General features: G+C 44.8%; 1 protein-coding gene across 1 annotated transcript in view; it reads right to left on the reverse strand.

Moving 5' to 3' along the window:
* LOC136668221 (gamma-aminobutyric acid receptor subunit alpha-3-like) overlaps window positions 1-27,221 on the reverse strand; it is a 152,592-nt gene that overhangs the window by 67,956 nt on the left and 57,415 nt on the right. The window contains exon 5 of the mRNA XM_066645592.1: window positions 10,543-10,763. Coding sequence (XP_066501689.1) covers window positions 10,543-10,763 — 221 coding nt within the window. The remainder of the gene's footprint in view (window positions 1-10,542; window positions 10,764-27,221) is intronic.

Below are 27,221 nucleotides of genomic sequence, written 5' to 3' on the forward strand. Positions count from 1 at the left end.
GCAGCAGCAATGAGGAATTTGTCATTTTAAGATCTGCAACTATACGCCACACACACTAATTCACCCCATTCTACAGAAAAGACGACAACACGGGGGGTTCAGCACCTCGTTCAGGATATAGAGTTGTTTCTGGGGTATTACTGTAAGTCAGTGAGGTCGTTTGAGGCTCTGCTTCTGCGTGATGTTCCTCTCATTAAAAAGATTTCATTATATTTTCTTTAACCTCTGCATTTTTATCGTCAGCATGTTGCTGATTCTATAAGCTCTGGGGTTCTGCTATGAACTGGAGTAGCTGTTCTGCTACAGTCTTGATGCTTATTAGTTTGGTCTGCAGCCATGACAAAGGAGCGCTGATTGCTTGGTGGGATTTTAACACATCAGTTTTTGGCAGTGCTTTAGCATGTTCTAAGCAAGTTTATTATCACTAAAGTTACAGAAGTCTTAGCCGAGTAGACATTTGCAGCACTCTTCCCTACTCATGCCCACTGATCTCACACTCAGATTGTACAGTAATCAAAACACTGACTCCTTATGGTGTCAGTTCAAGTGCTTCCCTGTCCATCAGACTTAGGTAGACCTCCGTCAAGTGCTAAACAATCATTAGCGCAATTTTAGTCTAGACTGAGCCTGTCAGGACGGATTATAACCGCAACCACAATTCCTCCGGTGTCTGTCAGCTTCATTTAGGAATGCCGTTGGAATTAGCTTCCATTGTTTAATACATGGAAATGGGCTTGGGGTTCCTGGATATAGCACTAGTGTCTTCTTGATGACATGGTCCTTTCCACCTGGGCTGGACTGAAAGGACAGACTCTGAGACAAAATAAGAAAAGTTCATCGGTTGAAAATAAACACTGTAGAGCAATGGCCAAATATATCTTTGGCATCCGTCCCATTTTCTGCCGGCCGACCATAGACAAACTCCTCTTTAATTCATGAAAACATGCTGTAGAGTGTGTTAAAAGGTGGCTGGAAATCGCCCAGCACTCGTAATGATGTCAGCACTGCCCTCAAAGAGCTGGTCTTGGTCAGACACTTGGTTTGGAGCAGGCTGTAAACCGGGATCAATTATTTAGCTTCTCCTGCCCTTTCTCTCACACAACACTGCTACACAAAGACATAAACGGAGCTCTGAAATACAAAACGATGAGGACCAAGGGTTGATGCACCTAAGAGGCAATAGAAAAGCTGTTGCTGCTTTTTTGGAATGGAACAAAGGCAGGGTCGTGTGGATGTGTTGTCGTGGATACGATGATGTGATGTTGCGACAGCGTGAGTTTGGAGGTCATGTTCACGCCCTGGTCCTTGTCACATGGTTGCGAGGCTGAGAGTTTGGAATAATTGGATGATCACAAGCCTGTCGTTTTGGGAAACCGTTCAATTCTATTGAAATGAAGGGTATGAATAGGGCGTTTGCTGCGGTAACACCCTCTGCTCTTCTGGAAGCCTTTACAGCTGCTGGAACAAGGCTGTGATCATCTCATGACAGTCTCTGGTGAGATTGGTTGCTGATGTTTCACGATCAGTTTAGGATCACAAGCATCACTAATATAGTAATCATTTTAATGGCAATGAAAACAATGATGGAACATCCTCAGCGCTGCAGTGACACTGACGTGGTGGTGGTGATGAGTTTTTAAGCCTCCAGTATCACTACTGGACTGAGAATAGTACACCAACAAAAATGTCTAACGTCCTGTGGGTGGTCTCTTGTGCCCACTGAAGGACTAGAGGACGATCAACACAAACTGTACCACATCGGATGAGCTACTGTCTCTGACTTTACATCTATGACAAATAACACAATGTGTGTGTAATATAGTGCCCGTTTACATTTGGCATTAGGAGCTGGATATATTTTAAGAAGATTCTGTCTACACTTGTCATGATAATGTGTCCCTGGCCTGACCAGACGAGATCTAATTTCACTTTCCCGCATGAAAAGCACTCGAAACATTTCCTTTCTTCTTACAGCCTGTAAATATATCTCACCTGCTACTTCCTGTGTATAGCCCCTTTCACACATGCACAGCAACACAGACATTTTCCAGAGTTTACCTGGACGTTTGCCCCAGAATTTATGCAGACTTTTTCCTGCTAGCACTGTAGTAAAGTCAGGGAGCCTATGTGTGAACAGACCCGCTAATATCCCAGAGTATCTCCTGCATGAGCTCGGCAGGTGCCTCCTGCTTAAAGCAAGGAACATTTTGTTCCGTGAGAACGCACCTGACATAGAACATCTCTAGCTCTGCATTACATGTGTGAAATGACCACTCCAGATTTGATACTCAAGAGTTACTCTGGAGTTTCTGGAGTTCATGTGTAAAAGGGACTTATTATACGCTTTCCAAATTCAGGAATAACTTAAATTTAAAACAGGCAGTGCATCATCTGAGAAAGAGACACTGATTTCTGCATCAGTCAGCGCAGAAATACATCTACTGATCGCAGGTTCTCTGAGCCAACCACTTTTTAACCGCCCGAAGCTACAAAACAGACATCCTACTCCATCTATCCCATTCTTCCATGACAGCGAATCAAGGCGGCCTGTGAGCAGCTCAAGTACACTATGTGCGAGGAGTTGGCACATACATCATGGACTTAAACAATACAATCATGTCACAGCACATAACCGTCCTCGAACATCACCCGCCCCCACCCCCGGTGTGCACCAGCGCCCGTCTGCTGGGCCTCACGGAGACACGCGATCTCGGCTGGTGAGAACGAGGGAAGAGTGACAAGCTTTCATTAAAGTGTCCAAATCCAAATGTTATTCTCAGCCTCAGGGAGTAGCGGAGCCACGTCAACTCATAAAGCTGGAGGAGAACGGAGTTCCATCACCCAAACGGTGCTGCTAATCCTAATATTCCCCAAATCTGCAGTTACAAATGAACTGAGCCGAGTGCTACCTTCATTACCAGCCAAGTCCCTGTAGACACACAGCATTAGAGAACACACAGCTCCGCGTTGAGTCGCAGTGTTGATTAAGGACTATAAATCATGGGGTAAAAGCACAGTGCTGGAGACGCTGTATATGTCCAAGAGTGTGGAGACGCCTTTGACACCGCTCATAATTACACGGATCTGTTTACTTTTCAGAAATGAGTGTTTCCTCCCTCTGGTTTTGGGAATACACCTGTCCAGACATCTATGAATATGGCTGCATTAACAGGCCTGTCCAGTAGGGGGCTATAGTTCCTCTTTAGAGGAGACATCAAAACACCGCGACACATGAGAGAAACTCACTGGTTTAATCCCAAATCACTCCATCCTCCCTCTGTAGTGCACTACGCGGGTCATAAAAAGACTTTTAGATCTTAACAGTGCAGTACATATTTCTAACAGACATCATTTCTATTTATTCATCTGTGTGAATCTGAACTCTAGTGCAGTCTGTGTGTGTACAGTGTAGTTTATGACTGATGTAGTTCACTGTAGAGGGAGAGAGGAGCTGTGTGTGTACAGTGTAGTTTATGACTGATGTAGTTCACTGTAGAGGGAGTGAGGAGCTGTGTGTGTACAGTGTAGTTTATGACTGATGTAGTTCACTGTAGAGGGAGTGAGGAGCTGTGTGTGTACAGTGTAGTTTATGACTGATGTAGTTCACTGTAGAGGGAGTGAGGAGCTGTGTGTGTACAGTGTAGTTTATGACTGATGTAGTTAACTGTAGAGGGAGCGAGGAGCTGTGTGTGTACAGTGTAGTTTGTGACTGATGTAGTTCACTGTAGAGGGAGAGAGGAGCTGTGTGTGTACAGTGGAAGTTTTTGACTGATGTAGTTCACTGTAGAGGGAGTGAGGAGCTGTGTGTGTACAGTGGAAGTTTTTGACTGATGTAGTTCACTGTAGAGGGAGAGAGGAGCTGTGTGTGTACAGTGTAATTTATGACTGATGTACTTCACTGTAGAGGGAGAGAGGAGCTGTGTGTGTACAGTGTAGTTTGTGACTGATGTAGTTCACTGTAGAGGGAGCGAGGAGCTGTGTGTGTACAGTGTAGTTTGTGACTGATGTAGTTCACTGTAGAGGGAGCGAAGAGCTGTGTGTGTACAGTGTAGTTTTTGACTGATGTAGTTCACTGTAGAGGGAGTGAGGAGCTGTGTGTGTACAGTGTAGTTTTTGACTGATGTAGTTCACTGTAGAGGGAGCGAGGAGCTGTGTGTGTACAGTGTAGTTTGTGACTGATGTAGTTCACTGTAGAGGGAGCGAAGAGCTGTGTGTGTACAGTGTAGTTTTTGACTGATGTAGTTAACTGTAGAGGGAGCGAGGAGCTGTGTGTGTACAGTGTAGTTTGTGACTGATGTAGTTCACTGTAGAGGGAGCGAAGAGCTGTGTGTGTACAGTGTAGTTTTTGACTGATGTAGTTCACTGTAGAGGGAGTGAGGAGCTGTGTGTGTACAGTGTAGTTTTTGACTGATGTAGTTCAGTGTAGAGGGAGTGAGGAGCTGTGTGTGTACAGTGTAGTTTTTGACTGATGTAGTTAACTGTAGAGGGAGCGAGGAGCTGTGTGTGTACAGTGTAGTTTGTGACTGATGTAGTTCACTGTAGAGGGAGCGAGGAGCTGTGTGTGTACAGTGTAGTTTGTGACTGATGTAGTTCACTGTAGAGGGAGCGAAGAGCTGTGTGTGTACAGTGTAGTTTTTGACTGATGTAGTTCACTGTAGAGGGAGTGAGGAGCTGTGTGTGTACAGTGTAGTTTTTGACTGATGTAGTTCACTGTAGAGGGAGTGAGGAGCTGTGTGTGTACAGTGTAGTTTTTGACTGATGTAGTTCACTGTAGAGGGAGTGAGGAGCTGTGTGTGTACAGTGTAGTTTTTGACTGATGTAGTTCACTGTAGAGGGAGAGAGGAGCTGTGTGTGTACAGTGTAGTTTTTGACTGATGTAGTTCACTGTAGAGGGAGAGAGGAGCTGTGTGTGTACAGTGTAGTTTGTGACTGATGTAGTTCACTGTAGAGGGAGAGAGGAGCTGTGTGTGTACAGTGTAGTTTATGACTGATGTAGTTCACTGTAGAGGGAGAGAGGAGCTGTGTGTGTACAGTGTAGTTTATGACTGATGTAGTTCACTGTAGAGGGAGCGAGGAGCTGTGTGTGTACAGTGTAGTTTGTGACTGATGTAGTTCACTGTAGAGGGAGTGAGGAGCTGTGTGTGTACAGTGTAGTTTATGACTGATGTAGTTCACCGTAGAGGGAGTGAGGAGCTGTGTGTGTACAGTGTAGTTTATGACTGATGTAGTTCACTGTAGAGGGAGCGAGGAGCTGTGTGTGTACAGTGTAGTTTATGACTGACGTAGTTCACTGTAGAGGGAGCGAGGAGCTGTGTGTGTACAGTGTAGTTTATGACTGATGTAGTTCACTGTAGAGGGAGCGAGGAGCTGTGTGTGTACAGTGTAGTTTGTGACTGATGTAGTTCACTGTAGAGGGAGTGAGGAGCTGTGTGTGTACAGTGTAGTTTATGACTGATGTAGTTCACCGTAGAGGGAGTGAGGAGCTGTGTGTGTACAGTGTAGTTTATGACTGATGTAGTTCACTGTAGAGGGAGCGAGGAGCTGTGTGTGTACAGTGTAGTTTATGACTGACGTAGTTCACTGTAGAGGGAGCGAGGAGCTGTGTGTGTACAGTGTAGTTTATGACTGATGTAGTTCACTGTAGAGGGAGAGAGGAGCTGTGTGTGTACAGTGTAGTTTATGACTGATGTAGTTCACTGTAGAGGGAGTGAGGCGCTGTGTGTGTACAGTGTAGTTTATGACTGATGTAGTTCACTGTAGAGGGAGTGAGGAGCTGTGTGTGTACAGTGTAGTTTATGACTGATGTAGTTCACTGTAGAGGGAGTGAGGAGCTGTGTGTGTACAGTGTAGTTTATGACTGATGTAGTTCACTGTAGGGGGAGTGAGGAGCTGTGTGTGTACAGTGTAGTTTGTGACTGATGTAGTTCACTGTAGAGGGAGCGAGGAGCTGTGTGTGTACAGTGTAGTTTATGACTGATGTAGTTCACTGTAGAGGGAGTGAGGAGCTGTGTGTGTACAGTGTAGTTTGTGACTGATGTAGTTCAATGTAGAGGGAGCGAGGAGCTGTGTGTGTACAGTGTAGTTTATGACTGATGTAGTTCACTGTAGAGGGAGCGAGGAGCTGTGTGTGTACAGTGTAATTTGTGACTGATGTAGTTCACTGTAGAGGGAGTGAGGAGCTGTGTGTGTACAGTGTAGTTTATGACTGATGTAGTTCACTGTAGAGGGAGTGAGGAGCTGTGTGTGTACAGTGTAGTTTATGACTGATGTAGTTCACTGTAGGGGGAGCGAGGAGCTGTGTGTGTACAGCGTAGTTTGTGACTGATGTAGTTCACTGTAGAGGGAGCGAGGAGCTGTGTGTGTACAGTGTAGTTTATGACTGATGTAGTTCACTGTAGAGGGAGTGAGGAGCTGTGTGTGTACAGTGTAGTTTGTGACTGATGTAGTTCACTGTAGAGGGAGCGAGGAGCTGTGTGTGTACAGTGTAGTTTATGACTGATGTAGTTCACTGTAGAGGGAGCGAGGAGCTGTGTGTGTACAGTGTAGTTTATGACTGATGTAGTTCACTGTAGAGGGAGCGAGGAGCTGTGTGTGTACAGTGTAGTTTATGACTGACGTAGTTCACTGTAGAGGGAGTGAGGAGCTCATGTTCATCTATCACAGTCTCCTTAGAAAAGCTTGAATGACGGGTAATGCACTGTACAACATGCCCTACACTGAACATCAGCTAGACATGTATGAAGACCCCCTGGGGTTGGCGCTGTGGAACTGTATTTTCCAGGGAGATATAAGTCCAATCAATACATTTGGGGCATGTTGGACTAAGGTTTGTGATCCAGAACTAATCCCCCATCATTGGTCTCTGATCTCACTTATAATCTCATGTATAAATGCCTTCAAATCCTCACAGCAAATGGCTCAACACATTTTCTAGGAAAGCGTTCCCAGAAGTGTAGACCGGATTAAAATCTAAAAGAAAGAAATCTGAAAAAAGCAGGTGATGAAAAACATGTGGCCATTTCCATAGCTCCCTCCAGCTGAATAAGGGCTTTAATCAAATAATACAGTTTAGGCTTTAATTACTCAGAATTAAATAATCTAATTTTAATGGGTCATATTCTCCCCTTTCCTGCAAGTGAACACAGTTCTGGGTGTTAACGAAATGTCTGTGGTCAAAATACCACAAGGATCAAACCACAGCAGTGTTCTCCCCCTGTTCACCCCGATCCCGAGCGCACAGCAGTGAGGAGCGAGGAGCAGAAGCTCTGGTGTTGACCTGCTTTTCTCTTTATTCTCGCCTTCTCCCCGTTTAACCTTGACTTTACACTTTCACATAAACACAGGTCCAGGGCTGTGATTGGAGAGACTCAGAAGAGGGGGCGGGGCAATTCTAAAGTCTATGCACTCTACGTAAGATTCAGCACCAAGTCAGAATGGCTCATTTTATCATATGGTGTCAGACTTGGGAAGCTCCCTAATAAATTACTGGGTGGTCTTGTTTCACAGTGTGTGGGTTGGTAGGCTCAAGTTCCCCATATTAATGTGCACATGCACTGAACGAGTGATTTATTTATTTATATGTTTATTTTTGTCATTATATGTCTCATAAGTGAGAAATTATGGAGTAATGGACATATTTTCCTCACAGTATCTTGTTCTTTATCTAGCACAGTCTTGTACATACATCCAGAGGTCCTGATAATGAGTAGGCTATGTTTGTAATGCACAGGATGGACTCTATATTACCATTAGATGTAGATCTCTGCAGACTCAGCACTGACACTCCCCCTTTACACAATAAAACAAACCCAGGAACAGACCATTTTGATTTATTTTTAATTATTTTTTTAAAAGTATATTTCAAGCATGCAAAGACCTGTCTAAATCTCTTTGCTACTAAAACACACACCACACATAATAAGGTTCCACTGGTCTAAAATCCAAACCACTCACCGCTAAAGGAAAAACACAGTAAAGCATGATGTATTCCGCCTTGAAGGTCACTCACTAAATCCAGAATATAATGAAATTTCAGGAGAGATGAATCCCTTCCTCACTCAGGAGGTCCGGATTGCCCTTTCTCACAGCCATGTTTGAGCAGCCCAGGGGCTATGCTAAAATGGCTGGCGGACTTGGCCTGCTCCGTCTCTGGCAGCTGGACACATTGCTCTGGACAGCTCCAGGCCAAGCTAGTCACAATTCAATTCCCCAATTCATTCATCAAGCACTTAGGGTCAGCACACAGGCTGGGCCAGGGGCTTCCCGCTCCCCCCCGAGTCCTACTTAACCTCTGTCATTAAAAAAGCATTACTCTGTAACTTGACCAGCTTCTGTCACAAGGTTCTGGCTCTGTCTGTACACTTTACTTTTTGGGTTTTGGGGCGGGGGACATCACATTTTTGTAGTCTGATGCTAAACTGTCGACCAGAGGTGGCTGAAAGTGTCTAATGTGGAGCGGGAAAAACAATAGATCCAGTAAACACTGATGCACCTAGGGCTGGACGATACGGGCAAAATTCACATCACGATATAGTTCTTATTTTTGATCGATACAATAATCATTCCAATATTGATATGAACAATAGCAAAGAGAAAAACAGCCAAGAACAAACAAGAAACATGACACCACCATCACACAGAAACCTCTTGGCTTCGTCAATATTATTACGTTTAATTAAATAAAAAAATGAGTTCAATGAAAAGATGGCAGCACCCTGTAATGAACAGTCAGTGACAGATGGTGTAAATAATGTATTTTGAAATGTTGAAAATGTGTTTAAAAAAATCATATAATTGTTATCGAAACATTTCCACATTCCTTATAGTGATTATATATTGATATTTAATTATTGTCCAGCCCTAGACACACAGGGTACACACAGCCAAGAGACTGAACAGGCTGGAGCAGCTGTAAATTAGCCTAAACTATAAAAGACATAGCACTGTCCTCTGGAGTTGTTTGAGAAGATTTATCATGGAGTCTGGGATCCAAAACCAACCATCCAACAAGTACCTGACCGTACTGTTCTCATCACAGACAGTCCACACCTGCCACAGTGAAGGTATGCTATGACAAAAATCTTTTCAAGGTCCTCCCACAAAGGCGCTCTTTCATAGCAGTGGCCACAGGGTTTGTCCAGTTTTACAGAACACTGGTTACAACCTACGGAACCTCGCGAGATACTGTAACAACGAGGTGCTGGCCCTATGAGCAGGTTTGAAGCTAGGTGATGGGGCATTTCAGGACTACTTTTTGTACTGGGGCAGAACAGCATTTACAGGGGCACAGCGGTACGCCTCGGCTCCCCGGAATGTACAGGTACCACACTGCTGCGTACCCTACTCCACGTCCTACACTGTAGCTACAGTGGGATGAACACGGATCCTGTCGAGGAGATTAGCCGCGGAAGTCCAGAAACATGACTTCTCCTCTACACTACAGAGACGGACTGCCAGATGGTGGCAAACCCATGGTGAGAGATTTCCTCAGGCATAGGTTTGGACATCACAGGATGAATAGAGATGTGGAATCTTCAAAAATAATAATAAATTGTGGCAGGAAAAAAGGGCCAGTGTTCTATGTTTTTTTTTTCCTAGCCCAGCTTTCAAAGTACACTCTGTCCCAAATAGCAACCCCCACTCTACAAAGAGCATCTCAGTGATTAGAAATCTAACACTACTTCACCTAGACAGCGCGGGAAATGTTAGAAAGGAAGAGCTGAAGCTTATCATCTGACATACGATGCAGTGTTTGAGTGCAGAATTAGTTTATGACCTCCATTGTGCACTACATAGGGTGGAGGAAGATACACGCGAAGTAGCCCTAGTGTTTTGCCGTTTGTAACTGCAGTGTGACTCAGACACACCAGGTTACGGTGTATACTCTGCACTGATTTGAAGCAGAAGCAGTGTGGTGGGGTGGTTTAGTGTGGAGAGGAAGCAGATGTGCACCTCCATCTTCCTGAGGCTGGTGGAAATGTATGTGATCAGAGGGAAAGGAAACAAAACCAAATCTTGGGAATTGGAAATCTCAACGACAAATAGGCACTGTTAAATATGAGCTTGATTACAGACCGACGGAAAAACAACACCTGCTCCATCCTAACGGTGACCTTTCTCAGGCTCGCCAAAGAAATGTGTTTGGAAATTATTTCTGAACTCGAGGTGGGTGAGCTACAGTTTAACGTTAGAGTGAATGGGAGTTTTAGTCAAGTGTCTGTTTTAGTCAAAAGTCAGGACGACTTTTCAGGGCGATGTAAAATGTAAATATCCCACGTATAAATGTCTTTAAACTCCCCTTACATTGTTTACTCTGACTACTTTAAGATAAACCATCTCCTCATTGCCCAAGGGATATAAAGCCATGCGGCACTGGGCTGTAGAGCATCGGAGTGGCCATCAGTACCTGAACATACTACTGTTACTGCTATGAAACGTTCCACAATCTAGAGCAAAGCCTCTAGACATCATCCGGTTGGACATTTTGGACGAGCACAATGTTTTAAACATGCAGTGTGTATATACACGAGAGGCCATCCTCACCTCATGGTATAAAGCAGCGTGCCGTTATCCACCAGTCGCAGGAGCTTGTTGGGCGTGGTCATGTTGTGGGCCACCGACTTCTTTCCGTTGTGGAAGAAGGTATCTGGGGTCCAGATTTTGCTGGCCAGTAGGTTGTTGAGTGGGAGAACCTGCATAGGCCCGTCAAACTTCAGCCTCTCGTCGCGCCAGCTCTGCCGAAAGAAAACATCGATGGTGTACTCCTGGAAAAGAGAGACAGAGAGAATGAGTCAGAGTTCCTCTGCGAGCCCATTAAAGGAGAAACAACAACAGAAAACTTAACTTCACCTCACACTTCCCCCTGTTCCTCTGATCTAATGCCCTCTAAGTGAGACCGCCCGCAGCGGCGAAAAACTAGGGTCCAATCTTAGCACATGAGTCAGAAGCGCCGCTCTGTCCTCACTGCCGTGAAGATGCCTCCTTGATCGTCGACTTCAATCATTCTTTGTGTTTGTTTGCCACTTGAAGCTGAGGCGCCGTGTGGGGTGGGGGTCCTCAACACTAGAACGACTAAAGCTATGATTTTTGTTATAAGGTAAAGTCCCCACAACATCTTCCGCACTCCTGCTGTGAAGCAATTAGCGGCTATTGTCTTTAACAGCAGGGATGCTAACGGGGGGTGACGACAGCTGAAGAGCGCTGCTCGTGAGGGAGGGAGTCACACCAGAGGGGTTTGGTCATACACGTGGAGAGCAGTGGTGTGTCTCCATGACTGTGAGCACAAGCCAGCGCTCTGATTGGATGACAGAGAAGTGCTCACGAGCCTTTAATTCAGCTGTTATTTCTCATTGACGTTACTCAAAACACACTAAGTTCACTGTATATTTGAGCTGGGACTTTGCATCTGAGTGAAGGTGGTGAAGTGTCCCATTGCATCAAACCATATATTCACCTTTAATTTAATTCCAACTCTGATTTCTGGATCCCTCAGTGTTCATATTGTAGATATGAGCAGGCTTTGTCGTAGATAACCTTTCCTACGTGCAGAGGATTTCTCTGACAAGCAAAGCAGCCCTTATTTTTCCCCCCAGTGAGGAGCATCCCTCCAATTTGAAGACGTCTCGCTGCAACACGGAGTCTGACATGATTCTCCACAGCTTTTAGAAGCTGATTATGAACAAAAAAATAAATAAAAAACAGCCTGAAAAAGCTCATCAGCTTAAATTCCACGTTTAATTCTATTCCGTGCGTTTTTAGACGTGAAAACAGACACTGGGGTTAGCGTGAGTGCTTATCTGTTTAAATATCCATGCGCTGCTTTGCGGTGTATGTTCAGAGCCGCATTAATCCCAGAGAAAGCTATGCATTGCAGCCTTCATAGTATGGGCTCGCAAACTGAAACTCTAGGCATTTTCTCCTTCCGCCCCCACCCCCCAGAGTGTACCAGTTGAGTGTTATGAGGCTTTTGTCACGCTTCAAAAGGTTCAATTTGCTGGAAAGATACTTGGGAAGCCACAGAAGGAAATCTGCGCTGCCCAGTCGATCAGAAATGCCAAGAAGTTCTGACGCTGTGGCAGAAAACAAGCAAGAAGGGGGAAAAAAGACAGCAAATTCATTACAAATGACTTGCAGTCTTTCTTGACAAAAACGGGGGCTGGGAAACACGGGCTAAAAGCTGGAAATAGAAAGAAACTCATCGTTTCTTTTGTGCTTTTCTTAAACGAACGACAGATTCGGAGTTGGACCGCAGCAGCCGACTCTGCTTTTTGGGTTCACGGAATGCGCTGCATATTTCAGACCTCCTGACACCAAAGTTGAAGCTGATTTCACATTGAAATTCCACAGCCCTCCAATGGCTGGATGAAGCATGCCCCGCATGAAAACAGATGAAGAGAGAGAGAGCCGATGCGTCAAGCGATGTTATCAATATCAAAAAGCAAAGAGAGAGCTCAAGACCCACTTTCTACGCTACTGTATCAGCAGCAAAGAAATAAGGCCCTAGTTCTGTAGCGCAAAGAGAACACACACACACACACGCTCAGATCGTACAGATCAATTTCACATTCGTAAACACTCTCAGAAATCTTTCTGCATTTCTCCCAGCGCTCACCGCTCGATAAGCCGACCAGGGCATGTCCTAAAGCCTACAAATGGGTCTTTGGTCAAGCATTTTCTGTGTGTTCTCCTTCAGCAGCAAACACAAACTAACCCAGGAGCCCACACTGACGCTGACCCATTTAGAAAGCCGAACGGAGTCCTTTCATTCCGAGCAGGAGTCTCAGAAATGCACAGATTACATACTGTACACGCGATTGTTCTGCCTTGGGTTTGAGGCTCTTCTGGCCTCCAGTGAAGCTTAACTTCAGGCAGGCCACTCTCCCCTGGAGGGCTTCCTTCATGCGGCCCCAAAGGCAGCAGGACGATGAGGGCTTTATCACGGCTTTACTTTGGGGGGAGGGTTGGGGTAATCAGGAGGGTTTGGCCAAAAGAAAGAAACTCCATGTCACAAAACCATGCAAGAACCCATCTTACATTGGGTTCCTTCAATCTATCCCTGTAAAATCTGCACCAAGAAACATAAGCTGAGGGCTGCCCAAGCATGTTGTCCATGGAGTCTCAGATCTCACAATGAAGTACAAACAAAGACGAAAAGTCCTGACGTTTGACTTACAGCTGAAACAACCTGTACTTTCCTTCCATGTAGAATTGTGTCTTCTAGCTCTGAAAGCCTTAAAGGCTTCTCCATTTAATAAGTGGTGTTATGGGGTCTCTCTTCTTCATCACCACTCCTGAGCCCCTGAAGATACTGTTACTTTAAGTGTTAATTATCACACAGCTTCACTCACAGCTAACCCCTTGTGAAAGAAAACACGGTCCAAAGCCTCAGTCAAGTCCTCTGAGCTAATCAAAGTCCTGGGAGTCCTTCCGTCCACAAACAGACTGTGGTAAAGCACTGCAGAAAGCACTGTTTCTCCCTTCTGTTGGATGTCTCTCGTGTCTGAATCTCCTTATTCTTTTCCTCACTTTCAAACACTTTGAAACACCAAATAAAGAGAAGAAAAACCTAGATAATGTAAACATATGGGAGCATGCTACTGCGGAAGGGGCCGTCTTTGTTCTAATGTGAATGTTCCAGTCGTTTCTCGGGTAATTGTAAAATTTTAAAGCCTGGTGTTCCGGGGGGTTTCCAGCACCCTCCCCCACCACCACCACCACCATTTTAATTGCACTTCTCTTCTTACTGTTCCATCTATTCCCACTGCTCTACACTTTTAAGAATTTAGCTGATCCCTTTTAAGTCATTCATCTCAGTTAATTATAGTGCATGGAAAGTGTTAATTATGAAGTGGAAGGCTCAGTGGAAACAGCAAAAGTGCTGCTGAGAAAAATGTCAGTGTGTGTAACTGTGGCAGTGGACAGAGCAGATGTTTGTCAGGACTTGCAGGACCGTGGAGGACACATGAAAACATCCCCCGGGCAATTAAAGTAGTACTCGGTATCATATTTTTAAAAAAGGGCCTCTACATTGAAGCAAAATATTATTTTTTCACCTACGATATATTCTGTGTCCCGATCACATCTGTCCTCGGGCAGGCGCTTCCATCAGTGAATCAATTCCAGAATAAATGGATAAAGAACAGTGTCCCTGAGCCCCTGCCTGGGCCGAGGATTTCTGGTCTTTGAACAGGAAAGCGCACCAGCTACGGCTCATTAAGCACAAGCTGGTAAACGAGTACAGCCGCCAAAGTGGGACTCATTCAAAGATCAAAACCAAGGCACAGAAGCTTGGCGGATGCTTGCGTGACTGAGCCGAATGGGCAGTGATCAGGAAAAGCTAGTGCAAAGCTGGAACACTGGGCAGCGAATGGTTAATCCAAGATGGCCACTCCCATGCTCCTGAAGATACTGCTGCTAAAACCAATGTTTCCATTCGATTTCATTTGTCTGTGGGGTTTAGATCAGGGGTTTGCAACTAAAATTCAGTGAGGTCCAGTCGCTAAAATTTTCTCCAGCATGAGTCAGAGACTTAGGATCTGTGCTTGGACTCACATTGCTGCTTTTGATCAATGCCATGCTTTCAGAACGTATAAGGCCCACAGGTTTAGAACCAGCTGCAGAAAGAATTGAACTTCTCTGTCAGTTCATCTTAAAGAGTTTGGGATCTGTATCAGCTTTCCTTATTCTGGAGCGGGGCACGCTGTCCTCACTCTCAGGTGCCTCTTGCTGTCTCTAGTGAAGTTTGACTGGATCAGTTCATGGGGCTGGGGTTTTGCTACACAAGTTTTAGCCCAGTTTTAACCCTGATTTCCAGTTAGTCCGAGTCTTGTTGGCTGCAGACTGGTGCAGTCGCAGTTTTCAGTTGGAGGGAAAGTCGTGTATTGTGCAAAGGGCTTTGCGGATTAAATGGTAAAAACAAGCCATTTCATAGTAAAAAATATCCCCAAAATACTAGTATTACATGTAAGAGAAACAGAACAGTGGACCACAGAACAGATGGTCGCAGCCTTTATTCCTTTATGTGGAGCTCACTAATGCCGCTAAGGTTTCTAAACATTTAAGGTATAACATCTAGTATTTGGTATTCTACTTATCTCCAGCTCCCTCTGCTGTGTGTAGAGACCGTGCTGACATTTTTGTCCCATCCAAGACCCAAAGACATTTTAGACAAATTAGCAGCGCAAACAATAACCACAGTGAGTTGTAGGTCCATGTTTATCTGTGTCTCCAAGGCAACGCGAGTCGTGTGTTTAGTTCGGGAGTTTGGGGTCGTGTAGTGGGTAATCCCCAGTCGTGTAGTGCGTGCCTGACATTTACACTCTGCATAAAAATCAGTAAAAATAGTCATGTAGTGTGAGATAGAGTCTGTTTATAATCTGCTGCGACTTTAAAAGTCATGTGGTGTCTCCAAGGTCTTTTTTTCAGTTCTTAAAAATGTTCCTGGTCTCTCTGCCCTTATTGGCATGCATATACAGATTAGTAAAGTGCCATCAACCATTCAGTCTGTTTCTCCCATCAATACTTTCTTTTTATCCTGGTGATTCAATGGTACATCGCTGATTTTGAAAGAAATGGTGATTGAAAGAGAACTACATCTTGATGCACTATAGATGATCACTTCTGAAAACAGCAGGAGGAGTAAAAGCCCTGACACCGCCACACCGGCATGTGTTTGGGTTGTAGTTCTGATGCCAGAACACAGTCCTCATGATGCGATAACGCAGGATCCAGCATACGTCCTTCCAGGTGTGCATGTGCCACTGTGCAAATCCCACGGAAATGAATAGATACTGATGCTAATGACTCTCTCCAGGTCCTATATTACCTCCCTTATTCAATCACCCCTCTCGCTGTGTTAATTATCACATGCAGCTTTGTGTGGCTTTGCTCAAAGCTAACCCCGTGTGAGACGGAAGAACGCAAACCACAACCGTGAGGAATCATGCAAGTGTGCCCGGGGCTTCCCCCGCTCTCTGCCCTCATGGAGCGCTGGGTTTTGACCTAGTTCCACATGCAGCGTGGTCACAGCGTTGGTGCATTGCGTCAAGGCCAAGTTCCATCCCATCCAGGATGATGATGACTACAGTCAAAGATAAGAATTTGAATGTAAAGAGAGCATTGACGAATCTGTGGAAGTGCTGTTTTCTAGTTTGTTTATGTTCAGAAGCCCCAAGTCTTTTAAGGCGGAACAGTATGTTTGATGAAAGTAAACAACTGTTGTTTGTACGGGGCTGAACGTTAACTTGTAACTCAAGTCTGAAGAGTTTTGTAGCCCTTGTCCGTCTGTGTTTTCTTTAGTAGTTAGCGGTCTCTCAAATTTAGAATCAGTTCCACCTTAAGAGCAAAACGAAGATCATTAGAACAACAGTAATACCAACGTATGGAACAGGGATAGAGCAGAATCCTCGTGTTTTTTCATGCATTTTTGTTCTGAGAGAAAGAAAGCCTAGCATACGTTTACTCACACTTGGGCTTCGTAAACACAATAGACAGGTTTCCAGTGCAAACAAACCCGAGAGCAACAAATGGTAAGGAAAATCCTCTTAAAAAAACAGTGGGTTTTATTTATTTATTATTATTTTTTTTATTGTGAACATAACCTGTAATAACTGGAGTAATTCCTTTTTCAAACAGAGCCATAGTAACAGTGTATTGCATTGCAGTATGTGGATGTATATAGTGTATCCTCTCTATAGATTATCTGTGAAAGTAAGCAGTGCAGCAAGAAGTTGACTCACAAGATGTCAACACGTTTAACCGATGAAAAAACCCAGGCTTATTCATAAAAAAATCATTTCAAGAGAGTCCTGCTGTCACATTTTTCCTGTGGTTAAGTTAGGGGTGGGCGATATGGACCTTATAAATAACATGACGATATTTCAGGGTATATTTTGACGATATTCTCTGCAATATGAAAAAACACTGAAAATATATTTCATTCATTTTAAGAAAACACTTTTGCAACACAATAAATATTAACGTTTATAATGAATGGAAAAAAATAACATTTGGTTATTTTGTAAACAACTGTAACTTACGAAGATTCAGATTTTATATAAAATAAATAAGGTAAATAATGTGCTTTAATATAAACAGCAAACGTAAACTCATTCCATGTTCTCCCTGTGTCCCTGTGGGTTTCCTCCGGTTTCATCACCCAGTCCAACAACATGGCGGTTAGGTGAACTGACTTGGACGGTCGCTCGTTGAGAGGACATTGTGTGTATTTCCCTGCCACTTCCCACCAGTGTGTGTTTGTTGACTGAGTGTTGAATGGTATTTTGTGTAGTGTTTGTTGTAAAGTGTCCTCAGGTTATTTGGAATTGCGGCTGTAGAGATATGACTGTTTTTAGGAAGTGCTGTTTTAATGTAACCACCTCAACACTGCGGTCCATCTAAGCAGGTCATTAACAGCAGAAAATACTGCAGGGATACCGCAGGAGCACGAATGGAGAGGGGAAAAAAAACCCAGGCATATGGTCATGGCATGATATTCTTGAGCAAATGATATGGGGCAAAGTCAGGGGATTTGTTTCCCACTCTGTGAACAGGGGTCGATAGCGCTAAGCCACATCAAGCCAGGTTGAGGGCTAAGCAAGAACGGGGATTCAGCTCGTGTCTCCGCCGAAGCCTGCTGTGCAGAGAGGTAAATGTGGTCACTTGAGTTCATCTTTAAAAGGAGCTAAAGGCGGAGAGACACACGGAGGAGGTCCGGAAGGATTTTAAAGACTCAATCAATGTCGGAGCGTTTGGACGTCAAAGCCTGATTTGAATGTTTAATTTCATGCGAGTATTTTGATGGTTGCACATGCTCAGAGCTTCCGCCCAAATGGGTTTTGCTGTCAGAGGATGAAGACCAGATTTCCTGTGCTGTGCGGAAGAACAACGACAATGAATTATACAGCGTACTCTCCGTTACGGGGAACACAATGGAATCTCTGAATGTGTGCGTTTTGTACTTCATTTCTTCCTTCATAAAACGCAGAGGTCTCCGTTTCTTAATTGTGTCTACTAGGAATTCAAGCTTCCAGAACCTTCCACTAACAAATTAATAAAGAATTCCCCCAGGTGTTGACGTGGTCTGCCGTAACTGAAGTCTAGTCCACTGTAGCATTACGCAATTAATTAAAAAGCAGCATCGTCGTCCTACCATTTAATTTGCTTGGCCGAGGCGTCTGATTAATGTGCTGCGGATGGTGTTTTTCAAAGGAGTCGCCCACAAAAGGCGGCCTAACTGACTGACCGCCCCTGCTGATTGCTTTATCTCAGAGTTGTGACCGATGGAAAGTGCAGCCCGGCACATCTGAGCACAAAGACGGCGTCAGTTGAGCGTGGTCACTTTTGCATTCACGTCTAATTGAAAGGGTTTTGAATCTTCTTGGGTCTTCGGCGACAGAGAGGATGAACCCGGTGCTCTGAGCTCGCCAGCCCGTTCCTCGGAGCTGTGAAGTCAGCCACATCACAGCGCTTATCTGCCGGGCACAGGCTGTACAAGGCTGTCTGACACAAGCCGGGTGCAACGGCTACAAATAGGATGCAAACTGCTGCGCAAATTGTGCTGGAAAGAAGTGCCTCACCTAAAATGCACTTAGATGTTCACAAGGCGTGTTGCGTGCACACACACACACACACACAGTTGCTCTGAAACAGGCGAGCAGCCGAGTGTTTGGAGCCTTTTTTCCTGAGAGTGGTACAGTGGCCGACGAAGCGATCGATCTAATGATCTGTTTAATTTACCTCTGCTTTGAGAGCCTCGGAAGACAGACTGTAAACTGAGATGCTACAAGAGTGAACAAGAACTCCAAACGGTGGGAGACAAGGACTTTGTTCAACTACGAAAACCATGCACAGTTGGTCAACAGACTTCATTCTGCTACGCTTCGTCTGATTCTGTGTGTGCAGTGCTCTGTGCAAACGTTTGTACTCGTATTGATAAATGACACTAATTCTTTCACTACTTTTTAAACTGTCACTGTGGAGCTACATAGTGTGTTCCTTTATTAGGGAACCCATTTGTGGGTTTAGGGAACCCACTGTGTTGATTTCATGAGACCCATTTAATCACCAGGACTTTATTTTACACAGTTCTTTAATGAAAGATTACATCTATCCCCCTCTTCTTCTGGAGAAAAGAACGTAATGTACCTTTAGGGGACACAACTGGGCTTTAACACCACTGCTGTACCTTTAAAAGTACATTACACTGTTTATAGTGACCAATAATGTACCTGCAGCCAACCTTTTGACTCTGAGAGTCTACTATGAGTAAAACAACGGTGGGTCCAGAGCCTACCTGGAATCACTGGGCACAAGGCGGGAATACACCCTGGAGGGGGCACCAGTTCTTCACAGGGCAACACAGACACACACACACATTCACACCTACGGACACTTTTAAGTCGCCAATCCACCTACCAACATGTGTTTTTGGACTGTGGGAGGATACCGGAGCACCCGGAGGAAACCCACACAGACACAGGGAGAACACACCACACTCCTCACAGACAGTCACCCGGAGGAAACCCACGCAGACACAGAGAGAACACACCACACTCCTCACAGACAGTCACCCGGAGGAAACCCACGCAGACACAGAGAGAACACACCACACTCCTCACAGACAGTCACCCGGCGGAAACCCACGCAGACACAGAGAGAACACACCATACTCCTCACAGACAGTCACCCGGAGGAAACTCATGCAGACACAGAGAGAACACACCACACTCCTCACAGACAGTCACCTGGAGCGGGAATCAAACCCACAACCTCCAGGCCCCTGGAGCTGTGTGACTGTGACACTACCTGCTGCACCACCGTGCCACCCTTCATATCGTCATAAAGTCTCAAAATATTAACACGGTGTATGGTATTGGGGTGCACCGTTGGGCTGTATATATCTGTGTATGTGGTCGAGTGAAGGGTTTTTGGCGCTGTGCAGTTCTAGAGATAAATTTAGAGATAAAGCCTCATAGCTGTGAGCACGTGAGTCGAGTGAAGGGTCTTCTGAGTGTTTCTCAGTTTTCAGCTTCATTCCTCTCTCTTTTAACACACTCTGAGTTCACACAGCGCCCCCTCCCTGTGGCCCTCTTAAACGCACATGAATTAACTCTTTGGCCTTTGTTCTTAAAGACACAGAGCATAAATTTGACACACCACACACACCTCATTTTGAGATTCCGTCCACATTTTTTAAAACCGTTTTACCCTCATCCCACACAACCCTAGTATGAAAGGTGTGGAAAGTTGCATTCTTGTCTCAAAGAGTCAAAGTAGAAAACTGGTCCCACAGTCCTTACCTCCTCTTTGATTTGGAAGGCACTAAAGTGAATAACGACTAGTCGTCTCTGTGAGAAGAATGTGGTTTGTGGCTGTGGTTTGGCGGCAAGAGGCAAGCGTCATGGTGAATAATCGACTTGAGATTTTCGACCCAGAGATGCAACAAAACAATTTGTGCTTTTCCACTGCGCGGTCGCTACTCTACTCAGGTTCCTTGCTTTCCCCTTAACCCTCTAATCCAGGGGCAGCACTGAATCAAGGAGACGGACAGATTTGAGTGGGTTTTTGCTTTGATCAGAATTGTGTTTTTTTTGTATTCATATCAAAACACACTCATTTATATAGAACTTCATCATCATATGATATTTTAATATTTTTCACCAATCTTTTGTTGATATTTGTGTTATTTTTGGGTCTTTTCCATTCAGGTTTTTAATGCATAATACACAAACATCATAAAGAACTCAGTGGAAATCCCACTATTGATTAGAACAGTGGTCTAAGCCACATAAGAAAAACCTGACACCGTCTTTTGTCTCATCCGTCTGCACAGCTGAGCTTCCCATCTGCACCAGGGTTTGATTTATCTGAGCAGGCAGGATAATGGGGGCAGTTAGGAAGAAACAACGGGGATTCAAACGAGGGAGCCTCATCACCCTGATTACTGATTATATCCCGATTACCTGCCTCTGTTACTGGAGGACGAGTGAACATCAGCTGCCGCACCGGCCATGATCACACGCCATAACAAAGAGAATTAGCAGAGTGAAAGGCATCAGGATTCTCTAATCTCTCTATTCAGAGACGAACGAGGCGAGCGCAGCACTGTAACGTGAACAAATCAGGTCTGCTGTTTCTCCACGGCCTCCTCTGTCGTCCTGGTCTTCCCCCTCCTTTTCTCCCTCTATCCTTATCTTTCTTTCTCGGTCCTCTTCACACTTCTGTCAACCTTTTTCTCGTCTTCGGCGGCAGTGCGACCTGTCAATGTGTGATCTGCTGTCAGTCATAGCTTGCTGTCACTGTACTTACGCCTCTCAGGATCTAGGCTTCCAGGCAAAAGCACGTTTGGCAAGAGGTTTATTCCGGGCCAACACTTCCGAAGGCATTTCCAGAAATCTATATTTAAATGCAACACTTAAGTAAGGGACATACTCTTTTATTATATTCCAACTGTGCTCACGAGGGGTTGGCTCCTGGACCAAAGTTTCTTAGATAAAACGGCATTGTGTTTGAATATAACCTACAAAAAACGTGCCCTGTATATTTTTTAGATTACATAAATGATCTCATATACAATGTTAATGCTGTAGAGACTTAATACTGCACAGAAACAAAGGGCACACAAACAAGACACAAGCGCTGGAGAGAGACTGAGGACGTGTGAAGCAGTTTTGGAAATTTCTGGACTTCACCTCCTCAAATATATTTGATCTGAGGTTGGTTGGTTGAATGTGTGTGTGACCCGTAAAAACAGCCCTGTTCCGAACATCCTGATCCCTTTAAAGGTAAAGAGCTGCAAGTACAAGGTCAAACTGATCCAGGGTCCAGCGCTGCGACTGGAGAGACTCAGAAGAGCAGTGGGGCATCTCTGAAGTGTCTAAACCCTACGGAAGAATTTTATCCCATATTTTCTGATCCCAAGAAACTGAATGAATGGTTTTGATTCTGTGTGTGTTCATGTACTTTTTTAAAACCACGCTGTAGTCACATGGCTCTGCCCCTTCCAATCTGACACCTGGAAGCATCACGTAGGAGAACCTAAACAAGGAGGCGGAGTGAGCGAATCGAGCAGATTCGAAAATTGGAGATGTTTCCCAATTCAGAAGAGCGCTAACTGCATGAAAGTAAACACAAACTGAAAGTGCTACAAAACTAATCAGCAAACTAATCATTGTAACAGCGAGTTACAAATGACTTTCTGTGGTGATTCAAACAGTGAATACAAAAAACTAACAGACGAGTTACATTTCAGTTCATTCGGTTCCAAAAATAATCAAACCATGAGGCAAGGATGGCCCCACATTTGTAGACCTTTCCTTTAATACTTCAGCGCATTCACAGTACAAGCCTTGAACTACGAGGGCAACAAACAAAAACAAATGTATCTTTTATTAATCGTAATCGAGGTAAAATGTTCAATTAATCGTGATATTGATTTGTGGTCATATCGCCCAGCGCCTGTTCACAGTTTGTGGGTTGGTAGGTTCCAGTTAATGGGAAAACACACTGAACAAGTCATTTTTTTTCTTAATATGACTCCTTTTAAAAGATTATTTGACTGATCACTCGTGCGGTCGGATCCATACCGGAGCAGGCGCCACATCTGCAAAGCCAACGTTGCATCATTACCTTTTATTGAGTCAAACGTTTCAGTTTAGTTGCTGATCGATCAAGACAGAGACCCTCCTTGGGATCAATGGTGTTATTTGATTAGGAGAAATAATGGGCATTATAGGTAACGTTTTAAACAGAACCGCAGGTGGACATTTGTCTCTGCGGTGGACGCAGCACCCGCTGAGTGACGGCTGCTAACTGGGTTTGCTTTGCGTGAGGCAAACAGCTTGGATTACAATGTCAAAATGACACAAGGGGCCCATAAGAAGAGATGTTATGTCCACAGATAGGCGCAGTGTGTCTTGTGTACTTAGGCAGGCCGTGAAAAAAAAATTAAACATTTAAAAATAAATAAATAAAATATTCTTATCTCACAGCGCTTGCATTAAATAACTACGATTTCAGCAGGAACCTACCCTCCTCTGCAGGCTCCGCCGCTTCTGTAAGCCTTCGTCTTTTCCTTGCTTATGATTAATATTGATTATGTGACATGTCAAATTTAGTCCTTTGAGCCCACCGCATGGCTTGGATCCGTAGCCGACTCCTCTCGTTTAGCAGATGATAAGGTATGCACCCCACAGTTTATGATGTCTCCCCTGCCTCCGAAGGAAATGACAAAGCCTCGTGCTTCACCCCGGAGCAGATACTTACTGCTTTTTAAAGCTTTAGAAGCATAACATATGCAATACCTCATGGTGCACTCGTAATTAAAAATTGTGTAACTCATCTGTCCCGACTCAAATTAAAGATCATTAGAGATAGAAGGCTGGCTAACGGAGGTAAACAAGTGTGAAGAGATAAAACAACGGCACGAGGGACGTCTGGGAAGCCAGAGTCTTAAGATGCCATGCAATTACACAGCATGGGTTTGTAGGAGAAGGCAAGCTAACAAACTTGTAGCTATGGTAACTCCATGCCACCTCTCTTGGATGCCACCTATTAAGGATGCAAATTGCCTCAGACTAGACTTTAGCCCATTTAGCTTTTAACACTTACGCTAGCTCCCTGAATGTAGGTTTGTCATAATATGACATGAAAAAAGAAATTCTAACCGGCACGCTGAATAAGAACAAGCGCTGTAGTGAGGGAGAATTACAGATCCGGAGCTCCCTGGGCATGCAACGTCTGAAGGACACAGTTCTGGAAGAGCCTTGGCAACGATGGCTGTAATTCTCAGGTTGACCTCACTCCCACCCTTCCTTACATTTCGCTGTGGGACCAGTAATTTGGCTTTCGCGTCCCCTTGAGCAAGGACACCGGGGAAAGGATGTGGATGGCCAACCACACGGAATATAACGAAGAAAACAGCCACAACAACGTGTCCTTCCTTTAGGGGTGAAGACATCCTAAAGCGTCCTAACACATGCTTTGCCTGTGTGTGATCACATGGTGGAATCCAATCGGAGCGGACCCCTGAAAAAGAGATCAGCAGGAAGTCAACGCAAAAGGAGGTGAACCACAAATAAATAATAAAAAAATAATCCCTTAAAAATGGACGTTTAAAGAAACACTACGTGATATTTTTAACTTAAGCTTCACAACCGTTGCTCCACTGACCTGTAACAGCGAGGGTAGACGTTATCGTGAATGATACGATACGGCACAGCCCTACCACAGACCAAAGTTACCTGATGGAAAAGCAAAAAAGCTGAGAAGAGCCAAGCCGAGTCGAGTAGGTACCACGCAGTGGAAAATCAGCATAAGACATAGCCTTCCCCCAGTCCTCATGTGTGAATCAAGCTACAAGCCACTTCACAAAGGGTTCCAACACCTAGCTTGGGAACTCCTGATGTACACCATACGTAAAGCTCAGGGAAGAGAGAAAGGGGTGGAAACCGGAGCCTTCATTTCTATAAAGACTTTAAAAAAGACAAGCTCTGGCCCAGCACATATTGGAGCTCCTGATGCCAGCGGTATCTTTGCACTACAGTGCATTTTTTTAAATGAGCAGAGAACTTCCCCGGCTTTTTTTGGGGCGAGCCCCTGACTGGCGCTGCCATCCTCAGCATGCACGAGGCTCAGCACAACACCTGGGGCAGATTAGACTGGCCTCAATTTCAACACGCCCGGCTCGGCACACAAAGCCCACGAGGGGGGCGCGTTCCAGTGGGTTGTGTGTGTGTTCGTATTGTGCGTTTGTCCCCAGTTTGGAGGGAGGCGGGGTGGATTTGGTCAGTGGTAGCACAGAGAAAGGGATAAAATGGCACCATTTTTCAAGACCAAGGAAAACAGGAGGGGAAGCAAATGTGTGAAACATTGGAGGAGGAAGGACAAGGCCAGGAACGGAAGAGAGAAAAATAGAAAGGAAAATACTGGCGCAGGGAAAATAAAAGAGAAAAAGAGACAAGGCCGGACGCACAGGGCCATTTTTGTGGTTGTTTTCAGATAAACTAAACACTCTTAGGACACATTTTCCCTCGCAAAGCTGGATAACGCTTAAACAATGGTACGGAGAAGAACTCCAAGTGTGCTTTGATGATTTGACGATCTCAGAGAGGACATCACTGAGAGAAGGAAGTTCAGGTTTTGAATTTATCAACTCGTCAGTGTCCATGACCTTGCATTTTCTCTTTTCTCCTCAGCGTGCTGACAGCTCCTCCTTCAGTGTGCCTCGTAAAGCATGTGCCTCTGAAGCAGCATGTAATTAGTAGGCCGTCCTATGATTACCTACTGCGATGGTAAATTGAGCATTCATTAGACGCACTACAAGTGAATACTGGGGTTGAAACGGGTTCAATAACCCGACACGCATTCCTGCTGCCCATTATTATTAAATAAATAAATATACGTCACGTTGCCTGCTTCACGTTGTTTTCACATTTCAAGCAAAAAAATATATAAAAAACTACATGTGCGTATTAAGGGAATACCTCTTATTTTGTGCAGCTCTTTACATCAAGTACAAACACTTGAAAGTGGTCCCGCCCCCTCGTCTGAGACCGTCCAATCACAGTGCTGGCCCTGCCTCTTTATGTGAGAGCGCAAAAAAAAAAAAAAGGGTTAAACTGAGCAGGACAATCAAACGAACACAGAGAAAAAAGTAAAACAGCTGTGTGCTCAGGGTCGGGGTGAACAGCGAGCGGCTCATTAACATTTAAAGGCGTTGAACAGAGCTGTTTAGACAGCGGGAGAATGCTGCTGTTGGGTTTGATCTTTTTGGTATTTTGATGTATCATTAAGACCCAGCACTGTGTTCACTCGGGGAAAAGACATTAAGCAAATACTAACAAATAGGAAGTCATCTCTATAAGCCTTAGCTGTTACTGGCCCATATCTACAGTATAAAGCCTTAGGAGGGATCATGAGGGAGATGCTGAGAGGAAGGAGGCAGAGGAACAATGGAGATGGACGTCATCAGTGGCAGAACTGAACAAGTTTAAAGACTCAAAGACATTAGGCTACGAGACCAACAGAAGTGAGGACGCAGTGGACCATAAAGAAGGGCGCTGTGCCTAGTGCGGCAGAATAACGAACGACCAGTGGCTGCACTGATGGCCTCGTAAAAGGAGAAATATCCCTCTCCTCGAGAACGGAAATGTCTGAGGTAATCAGCAGCAGAGCTCATCACTCGAATCTCCAGCACGTCTGACCTTGTTCTACTTAAAGTCTTTCCCCTCTTTCGTTTATTCCAAACACAGAGCAGTATAGCAGAGCGCCAAACACTGAAAGATCACAGTCGACTGGATCAGGAACACCTACCTCGTATCTACACTCACTGTCCGTTTTATCAGCTCCACTGACCACACAGGAGCACTTTGTAGTCCATCTGTTTCTCCGCATACTTTCTTGTCCCCATTTCACCATGGCCTTCAATGGTCAGGACCCCCACAGGGAGATTCTGAGGTAGTCACCGGAACACCGGGGGTAATCGATGCCTTTAAAGCCGCCTGTCCTCACAGCAAACAAAACTGTAATGCTATGCTAATAGCTTCCTTTCTCAGATTTAATTATAGCCCTGCTATTTTCTTCTTCATTTCGGGTGTTTCTTTGCTTTTGATATTTATTTTATATCTGAAAACTTCCTCCACAAAATCCCAGATCATCCCAAACCCATAGGATGGTTATGTTAATGTTAACAGAGCTAATTATCGCTTAGTAATTCAAGTATCATTTTACGCTCCATATAATGCGACAGACTGCGCTGTTTTCTTCTCACCATTAGGAAATTATGTCTTATACCCAATACAAAGTGCTACCACATGGCTACGGTGATTCATCTTGCGTGCCAGAGCCAATTGTGTGTATGATTAAGACGCATGCATTTCTTCCATGCCGCCCTCGCTACCAATTACCTTCTCCCTTAAATGAGCCTATAACCAGGCGCCGCACTCGGGAGCTCACTGGGAAAGACAGGAGAAAAAGAACGCAGCACTGCATCTTCCTCTGCATTTGACAAGTGAATCTGCACGGCTTCGATTCAAGGCCAGTGGAAACGGCTCGGTTTTCTCACGTTCAACTCGCTCAGCTGTTTCCAATGCGGTGAAACAAAGACACGCCTCGAACGAATCTGGTGTGAAATGCAGAACAACATCTTGCCAACAGTAAAACAGCAGGACAAAAGCCTAAACCTGCGACCTGCGACAGGAGACAAAGTCCAGGATTACTTTAAA

The sequence above is a fragment of the Hoplias malabaricus genome, chromosome 15 (genome assembly GCF_029633855.1).
Source record: "Hoplias malabaricus isolate fHopMal1 chromosome 15, fHopMal1.hap1, whole genome shotgun sequence".
NCBI classification, from domain to species: Eukaryota; Metazoa; Chordata; class Actinopteri; order Characiformes; family Erythrinidae; genus Hoplias; species Hoplias malabaricus.